Source organism: Miscanthus floridulus, chromosome 2 (genome assembly GCF_019320115.1).
Source record: "Miscanthus floridulus cultivar M001 chromosome 2, ASM1932011v1, whole genome shotgun sequence".
NCBI lineage: Eukaryota > Viridiplantae > Streptophyta > Magnoliopsida > Poales > Poaceae > Miscanthus > Miscanthus floridulus.
In genome coordinates this window covers 148,269,711-148,279,730 of record NC_089581.1, presented here as the reverse complement: position 1 = coordinate 148,279,730, position 10,020 = coordinate 148,269,711, and the positions used below count along the sequence as shown (strand labels likewise).

The following is a 10,020-nucleotide window of genomic DNA, read 5'->3' as shown; positions in this document are numbered from 1 at the left end:
ATTGGAACAAAGTGGGTGTTCCTCAACAAGCAAGATGATCAAGGCGTTGTTGTGAGGAACAAGGTAAGACTAGTTGCAAAGGGGTTCTCTCAAGTTGAAGGTTTGGATTTTGGAGAGACCTTTGCATCGGTTGCAAGACTAGAAGCCATTCGTATCATCCTTGCATATGCCATCCTGACATGAAACTATATCAAATGGATGTGAAAAGTGCAATTTTAAATGGCTTTATTAATGAACTAGTCTATGTTGATCAACCTCCCGGGTTTGAAGACCCTAGATATCATAATCATGTTTATAGGTTGTCCAAGGCGTTATATGGGCTTAAGCAAGCCCCAAGAGCTTGGTATGAGTGCCTTCGAGACTTCCTCATTGAGAAGGGCTTCACCATTGGGAAGGTCGACACCACACTATTCACCTAGAAGCTTGATGGACATATCTTCATTTGCCAAGTGTATGTTGATGATATCATCTTTGGATCATCAAATGAAGATTCTTGCAAAGAGTTTGGTGAATTGACGTCGAAGGAGTTCGAGATATCAATGATTGGAGAGTTTACATTCTTTCTTGGTTTTCAAGTCAAGCAAATGAGAGAAGAGATTTTCATCTCTCAAGAGAAATATACAAATGTTCTTCTCAAGAGATTCAAGATGGATGAATGTAAGGTAATCAAGACACCAATGCCAACTAATGGACATCTCGACCTAGATGAGGGAGGTAACACGGTTGATCAAACTCTCTACCGCTCTATCATTGGAAGCTTGTTATATTTAACCGCATCTAAGCCCAACATCATGTTTAGTGTATGTATGTGTGCTAGATTTTAAGCTAATCCTAAGGAAACTTATTTGATTGCCGTTAAAAGAATTCTTAGGTATCTTAAGAACACACCAAGCATTGGCCTTTGGTATCCTAAAGGAGCTATATTTGAATTAGTTGGCTATTCTGATTCGGATTATGCCGGTTACAAAGTGGATAAAAAAAGCACATCCGGAGGGTACCATTTGTTTGGTAGATCACTTGTTTCTTGGTCCTCCAAGAAACAAAATAGTGTGGCTTTGTCCACCGCCAAAGCAGAATACATTGCCGCGGGTGCTTGTTGTGCACAAATTCTTTATATGAAACAAAGTTTGCTAGACTATGGTGTTGGTCTAGAAAAGGTACCTCTTTTGTACGACAATGAAAGTGTGGTAAAACTTGCAAATAATCCGGTTCAACACTCTCGCACCAAGCACATAGATATCCGCCATCACTTTCTTAGAGATCATGTTGCAAAGAATGATATTTCATTAGAAGGTGTAAGGACCGAGGATCAATTGGCGGATATCTTCACTAAACCGCTAGATGAGGCGACTTTTTGTCGATTGCGGAATGAGCTCAATGTGCTTGATTTTAGTAACTTCACTAAAAAATGAGCTTGTGTTGTCCCTTGTATTGCATTGTAATATACAACATGTTTAATCTTTGGTAATGCATATAGGGCTTGTCTAACATGGTTAAGATAATCGTCGTAAAGCGTGTGAAGAAGCTTAACCTTGGATCAAACTTGACAAGCAACTAGATTTACTTTCAAGTATTGCATTGCATATGCATGAATATTGCTTTGTCGTTTATCTTCAATTGCCCTCTTATTGCCTATTTTCTTAAAAAGAATTATAGCCTAAGGCAAAATATTTTAAAAAATTTTGAGGGTTTGAGAGAGGTCACTCACATCAGTCCCGATTGATGTTTATTTAGATCTTATTGAAGTTAGAACTTGATTGGGAACAAGCAGCACGAAGGACTTTGAAGATTTGCTAGAAAAAGAGTGACCGGACGCTGCACCGGACTCTAAAGTCTAGCGTCCGGTCAGTTCATAGGAGGTGAACCTGCTACGATGGAGTGACCAGACTCTGTTGTTCAGCGTCCGGTCAGATGGTGGTTCAGCGTCTGATCGAGCGAAGATGAAGGAGACAGGTTGCACTGGACTCTGGCTGTGTCCGGTCAATGGTGATCGGACATGTCCGGTCGTGATTCCAGAGGTTTTGCACCTCTCTGGAATCGACCAGACACTGGGTGGCAGCGTCCGGTCGTTGCCACAGGAGCGTCTGGTTAATAGAAAACATGTGGGTTCAAGACTTCTCATTCGTTTCCTTTTCTATTTCATTGGGGACCACCATAAAATCCAATCTTTGGATGACCTGAGGCCGCATCCAATCTGCCATTGCGCCGACATCGCCGCCCATGCAGCACTCGTGCCCTAGCCATCACCTCCTGAGCCGTCGTGTGCCCGCGCCCTAGCTCCACACCACCACAGCAGCGCCGCCCGACCACTGCGTCGCCCTGCTCCCACGCCCGCGCCGCCGTGACCTCGTCCCGTGCTTCGATGCCTGATCTGCCGCCGCACACCCCGTGCGTCACCATGCCCACGCCGTGCTCCAGCGCCGCCACCGTACCAAGCAACAGCGCCGCCCGTGCCTGAGCCTCTTCGCCAGCAAGAAGCCCATGTTGTGCCCTAGCTCCACCGTACCCCTACCCTGCTCCAGCGCCACCGTGCCAGCAGCCCCAGTCACGCGCACATGCTGCATTGCTCCTCGTCGGTGACCTAGCCACTGCCTCTACATCTTCTTGGTCGCCGAACTTCGTCGAGCCGGAACCCTAACCCTAGCCGATTCGGTGGTTCCCCGCGTGTCGTTTCTCTTCTCTTCGGATCGCCGGTTCGTCAGGTAGCAAGCCCTCGTTTCCAATTTCATATCTAATGCTTGCTTCTTAGGGTTTCGTATCTCTAGATATATTGTAATTATTTATAAATCTGATCTATTCTAACGTGCAATGAGTCAGTGTTTCTGAGGTGTCAGTCAACTTGGGGCCAAGCTCGCGAGTACAGATTGAGGCCAAGCCTCGGAAGTGACAGTTGGCAGTTGATCTTTGTCAGCGGCAGTTGTTCTTTTCAGCTCCATCAGATGGCTCGTGTCAAGAATGTCGGAGGAGGTGCTGGTGATGAGGATCTGAGGCCCCCGCCTCGTTAGCCTGCAGATGCAAAAGGCAAGGCGACAAAGAAGTTAGCAATGAGGAAGCACAAGTACCCTGATGCAGATACAACGAGAGCAGACGTAGTTGCAGAGGCCGCAGACCGCGCAGAGAGAGGAGGTACTCGGAGTGGTGTTGTTATTGTAGATCAGCTTTCTCCATCTATGAGGGATGCACTTGAGCAGGTTGAGCGCCATCATGGTGGTCTAGCTGGGACTGTCATGGTTGGAGGATGGCATGTGGCTATTGATGAGAGTCAGCCTCAGAGGGAGTCACAGCAGTAGCCATAGTCAGTAGAGCAGACTCAGGAGGGAGAGCAGGCCGAGGAGATAGAGTAGGCACCTCAGCCACAGCTTCGCCGCTCTGGTCATACCTATGCTCCAGTCACACCAAGGTTAGAGACACAACGGAGGGGTTCTTGTCCACCGCCTAGACCACAGGATCCACCTCCAGTGACTCACTTGGATTTGAGGGCCGCCACGGCCAAGCAGGTGCAGCAGCTTAGATTTGTGGACTTTGAGCAGTGGTTCCCGCCGAGGAGAGATGACCGAGCTTTAGAGGGTTTCTACACACCACTGTAGGAAGATTTTTATAATGCATATCTTAATAGTGGGGCTATATTCAGATCTTAGAGGGTGTGCAACATTGAGTCCATTGTAGCAGTAGCTGGAGAGCATATTCGCCCTTACCTATCTTACCTACCAGGGCTGATAGATTTACTTGGACGGGCAGGCTTATATGTTCCATCTTAGGTCCGTTAGTTCTATGCTATACTTTGGATTGACCCATAGCACAGATTCATTCACTTTGTTTTCAGATGCAGAGATTATAGGCTGATGAGCTCTAGGGTCAGAGAGATACTCAGGCTTTAGGAGCAGCCCGTCTGGCTACATGAGGTTTGCTATGGACAGACAGTGCCTCCCAGACGCCCTCATGGCGGTATGGTGCCCCCTACAGATCTAGTCCGCCATTGCTTCAGAGAGCCTTTTGGCGAGGGGTCGAGCAGGACATCCAGTGATCTCACTCCTACTGCTAGAGTGCTTAATGCTATTACGAGGAGGACACTGCTTCCGAGGATGGGGTATCACGAGGGCTTGACTCGCATATAACTATGGCTACTGAACTCTCTGATGCAGCAGACTGTGTTTGACATTTAGGATCTTCTTCTATCAGAGATGGAGGATACTATTGCAAAGGGATTCAAGGGTCACAAACAGCTGCCATATGCTCACTAGATTACATTCTTGATCCATAGGGCAGTTACTGTGAGGCCACCTGAGATGCTGGCAGAGTATAGTGGTGCTACTATAGAGTTCCCTGCATACAACATGACTCAGATGATCCGCCATAGTGCAGTGAGGACTCCTAGCTAGACGCGCCATCGTCTAGAGGTGCCAGAGACTGCAGCCCAGTAGGATGAGACCATCAGGGGCATATCAGCTACAGAGGAGGAGCAATTAGATGCTTAGCAGGAGGGGATGGTCGAGAGCGACCCTAGTGATAGCTCAGATGATGACTACCGCGATATCCCTCAGATGCCTCCATGACGACATGACCATGAGGCCGGTAGCTCTAGTTCAGCTCCACCTACACCATAGACAGACCCCGCTCTACTTGCCATAGTTGAGCGGATGAGGCAGGATCAGGCTCGCCAGACTCAGGAGACCGCTGCTACATTTGCACAGTTTCAGACTCGACAGGATAAGTTCTAGCCACAGTAGCAGGCGATCCAGCAGCAGCAGCAGGCTATACAGTTGCAGCAGCAGGCCATGCATTAGCAGCGGCTTCTCATGCAGCAACAGCTACTTGGATTTATGCAGCATGTTGTGATAGCTATTGGGGCTCCACCGCCACAGCCTTCACCCTAGCTTGGTTAGCCTGCCACCACTTCTATGACTCTAGCTTTACAGCCTAGTGGGCTTTAGAGTCAGAGACCACCAGCGCCACAGTTTCCTTCACCTACAGAGCAAGTGTCCTAGTGGTTTGCTTCGCTAGTGCCAGCCCCGCAGTTCACTCCTCTTCATACAGGCTTTACTCCACCTCAGAGTTCGCCAGTGCTCACCCCAGTTTTCAAGAGTCTTGGTGCTTCATTCAGTGAGTTGATAGGATAGCCTACTCTGCCAGAGCTACATGTCCCAGGTCCTTCCATAGTTGCACCTATTACCAGGACTACAGAGACGCTCCCTTCGTCAGTTGTATCATCAGAGCAGGCAGCGCTAGTTATAGATCTAACCTAGACCGCTTCAGCATCGCTTCTAGCTATAGAGGGTTAGACTGCTCAGAGCTCAGGATCAGATGATGATGGCACATAGTTCTAGCTCGCTCCTCGCACCTTAGCGCCTGACTCATCCGCTGCAACCCCACCGACCGACCCTTAGGTTTTGGTGTTTGATGCCAAAGGGGGAGAGGGATCGAGTATGTTAGACTTAGGGGGAGCGACTTAGGGGGAGCTTAGTTTATCTATTATATTTGGTTTTTATGTGTGGTACACTATTATGCATTCGTGTGTTTACTTTTATGCATCAAACTATTTTTATGTGAAAGTGATATCTACGTGATCATGATATTTGACATGTGTGCTCTCTACTTTGAATCTTTTATATGTCATATCACTTGTGTTATGCTTATTTGCTTTGCTTCCGCATTTTATTCCGATGCAAATGATCTTTATTACTTGTACTCATGCTTATTTCTTACCTTTGGAGTACATTATGTTGGCTTGGGTCATATAAGCTTGCCTAACATTTTTGTTCTTATTGTCAAAAGCTTATATGATCCAAGCATGTTAAAAACCTCATCTCTTTCACATACTCGAGGTGGTATTGTCATCAATCACCAAAAAGTGGGAGATTGAAAGCATCTAGGCCCCTAGTTGGGTTTCGGTGATTAATGACAATACGTGATTACTGTGACTAACGTGTGTTTTGCAGAGACAATTAAGTTAGGTCATGACAATGGAGATCAATTGGGCTATCATGGTGGTCATGCCCCTATGATGGAAATCATTTCGGTTTTCAAAGGATGGACGACAAGGTTAAGGATGGACTAGTTTTAAGTGTCGTTTGGTGTTGAGGAGACACTTAGAGTAGTTTAGCCTTTAGGACTTTGTTTTTCCTTTGGCCGTACTATTAAGGGGGGTATGGATGGGTAGCTTGACCTAGGTGAGTCTAGTGGGTTAGGTGTGGTGTACACTTGCTAAATCTAGCACTAGGTAACTCCTAAAAATCCCTTAGATCCATTGGAGCAAACTTCATTCATATATGATCAAGAGTTGGAAGTGAATGGAGGGTCAAATGCTGACCGGACGCTGGTTTCGGAGTGACCGGACATTGGCGCAGAGTTCGGTCAGTTCATTTGATCAAGGTGAAATCATCTAGACATGACCAGATGCTGAGAGGTGAGTGACCGGACGCTGGGTGCTAGCATCTGGTCGACTCCAGTAAGGTTCCAGAGAGGGAAAATTGTGACCGAATGCGTCCGGTCACATCTTAAACACTGGAGTTAGGGGAGAACTGACCGGAGCGTCCGGTCAACATGACCGGAGCGTCCGGTCACCCCATAGAGGCACATAACGGTTCGTTTTTCAACCAAGGTTATAAATACTTCCTCCATTCGTGTGAGGGGGTACTTTTGCTCATTCCAACAGCTGAGAAACACCTTTGAGAGTGCCAAGAAGAGCAAGGTCCTAGTGAGGTGATTGAGATTTGAGAATTCCAAAGAGAGCCCTCATTAGTGAAAGCAAGAGTAGCAAAGTGTGCATCCACCCTTCTCATTAGGCTTGTCGTGGTTAAGTGAGAGTTCGTGCTTGTTACTCTTGGTGATCACCATCACCTAGACGGCTTGGTGGTGATTGGGAGCTTGGTGATCATCTGGCGGAGCTTGTGGATGACCCAACTCAAGTTGTGAGCAGTTGTGGGTGATTCACCGTGACGGAGTGTCAAAGAATCAACCCATAGAGAGCACTTGATCCTTGCACGGATCAAGGGGGAGCTACACCCTTGCGTGGGTGCTCCAACGAGGACTAGTGGGGAGTGGCGACTCTCCGATACCTCGGTAAAACATCACCGCGTTCCTCCTTCTCTCTTTACTTTGAGCATTTACTTTGAGCAATTCAATTCTTATCATTTACATTCATAGAATTGCCGTGCTAGAGTAGGATTGGAACATAGGTTGCTAAATTTTTGTGCGGTAGATCAATAGAAACACTTTCTATGCACAAGGGGTTAATTGGGCTAACTATAGGACTTAATTATTGCAAAGAAATTTAGAATTAGCCTAATTCACCCCCCCTTGGGCATCTTGATGCTTTCATATGACAATGTGCCTAAGGAGCCAATGTTTTAGTGGTATATGGACAATCCTAACATGTCTGTTGGTGTTTGTTACCCTAGTATGGATGATTTCAGGCTAGCAGTGAGGCAGCATGCCATAGTACAGGAGTTTGAACTTGCTACTGCTCATTCAGACACTTAGAGGTTTAGGGGTCATTGTGGGTCTCTTGGCTACCCCTGGATTATTAGAGCTAGGACACAACATGATAGGAGTGTCAGGGTACATTTTTTGGTTATGTTATTCACTGTTTGATTCTCTAATTGTTCACTATTTTATCAATTGGTTACTTATGGTGTTGTGTGCTGTGAATTTGCAAGTCAAATAAATGAAGGAATACACAATTGCACTTCTAGAGTTCTTGGGAAAATGGCATCACAGGCTTGGGTGGCAGAGAGGGTTATACCCTTACTAAAGAAGAAGCCAAGCATGGGTCCAAAGGCAGTGTAGGAAGAGATTCAAGACAAGTACAAAATAGAGATCCCATATCAGACTGTTGTTTATGGCAAACAAATGGCAGCCAACAAGTTGTTTGGAAAATGGGATGATTTATTTGTTTGGTTGTACATATTCAAGGCAGAGGTAGAGATGAGATCACTAGGTAGTATATTGGAGATAGACACTGAGATTGTGGATGATAAGGTTCACTTTAAAAGATTTTTTGCTGTTTCAAACCTGCTATTGATGGTTTTAGGAATGGCTGCAGGCCATACATTAGTATAGACTCTATAGCCCTGAATGGGCTTTGGAATGGCCACCTGCCTATAGCTCAAGCTTTGGATGGCCATAACTAGATGTACCCCTTAGCATTTGGTATTTTTGACTTAGAGACCAAGGAGAACTAGACCTAGTTCATGGAGCAACTTAGCAAGTTCATTGGCCCTATGGAGAACCTAGCTGTCTGCACTGATGCTTGCAAGGGCCTTGAAGCTGCAGTGGCCAAGGTTTTTTCCTAATAGTGAACAGAGGGAGTGCTTCAGGCATTTGATGGAAAACATGAAGAAGTTTTACTCATGAGATGTTTATGCCAAGAACATGTCGCCTGTAGCAAGGGCATATACACCCCACAAATTTAAGTACTTCTTTGACAAGGTAGTAGATGCTAGTCTAGATGTGCTTAATTGGCTCAAAGAACATCACAACCTGCTATGGGTAAGGAGCAAGTTTAGCACAGAGATCAAGTGTGACTACATCAATAATAATCTGGCTGAGAGTTGGAATGCCTGGATCAAGGAGCACAAGGACCTGCCTATTTACTGCTTGGCTAATGCTATTAGAGAGAAGACCCTCACTCTTTTTGCTAAGAGGAGGAAGATAACAAATGCACTATCTCCTGGAATATTGCCTACAGTTATCCATCAGGTCAATGCAGGCTCTAGGGGTTTAGGCCATCTCAAGGTGACTAAAGGGCACCCAGAGGAAGTAGAAGTGACTGAGACAAGGGCTTCAAATTGTTCCCACCAGTTACGAAGAAGACTAGACCACTAGGAAGATAGAAGAAAAAAGGCATCTTGCTCTAAGTGAGAGAAGTGGCAAAGGAACAAGACAAGTAAAATGCCCTAACTATGGTGAGTATGTCCACAGAAGTGGAAGCTAGAGGTGTCATCTGACTGGCACAAAGAAAAGGTAATTTGCACACTAACTGATTTATATTACTGTTGCCTTTAAACCATGATACCTAATACTAGCATTATAGGAAAAGAACCAAGAAGTCAGCACCTAGACCTAGGAGGAAGAACAAGACAAACCCTACACCAAGTGGAGCAAACACACCTAGGACAAGGGCAACAATGGCTAGAGAAGCAGTAGCTAGTGCAGTAAAGGAGTCCCAAGAAGCTATAGTCAAGGCATCTATAGCAGCAGAAGCTGCAACTGCTGCTGAGAGGGAGGTCCTAGATGTGCCACCACTTGAGGTTGAGCCTCCACCACCATCACCACCCTCTACAAGCACTAGGAGGTATGCCATACTTAAAAAACATTACAACTTGTGTAATTGAGGCCATTCTAATGTAATTTCTTCACAAATAGGAACCTATGCCGTGAAATCCAAGTTATGAGTGAGCTAGATGAAACTACAACAGTAACTATTGACCCACCTCCAAAGAAGTTCACTCCAAGGAAGAAGCAGCTAGCAACCAAGACCCAGAAGAGTCCAGCCAAGAAGAGTCCAGCCAAGAAGGGGAAGAAGTGAGTGAATGGAGTGGAAAAACAGTAGGGAGGACATTCATTTTGGTTGTAAAAAGGCCCTCAAAATGACTTCTTTTGTGTAATTGAGGCCTTGCCTTGGCCAAAACATGCTTATGTAAGTGGCCTGAACTATGTAAGTGATCTGAACTATTGTATGTGGCCAAAACTTGTGGCAACTCCTCTGAATAACAACTCTATTTGAAGTGGCCTGAATGTAGCACTGCTAGTTGGTTTATGGTTAATGTGTTCCATCTGTTATGTGTGATCTGTTATGTTGAATCTGTCATGGTTAACATGTGCTTGATCTGTCTTGTGTTTGTTGTTAACATGTACAACTGTTTTAGTTGATCTATCTTGTGTAGGTTACCAAGTTAGGCACTACCAAAAGACACATTGAAACACAATTCACACATTATCACATTGAAACACAATTTTTATTTCCATACATTGTCACATAGAAACACAACTTTCATTTTCCATACATTGTCACTTCATTGC

At 45.6% G+C, this 10,020-nt stretch overlaps 1 protein-coding gene across 1 annotated transcript; it reads left to right on the top strand.

Moving 5' to 3' along the window:
- Nucleotides 1–9,125: 9,125 nt before the first annotated feature.
- LOC136537240 (uncharacterized) lies at nt 9,126–9,526 on the top strand. Its single transcript, XM_066529280.1, has 2 exons — nt 9,126–9,292; nt 9,364–9,526. The coding sequence occupies exons 1-2, from the start codon at nt 9,126–9,128 to the stop codon at nt 9,524–9,526; spliced, it is 330 nt and encodes a 109-aa protein (XP_066385377.1).
- The last annotated feature ends 494 nt before the right edge of the window (nt 9,527–10,020 follow it).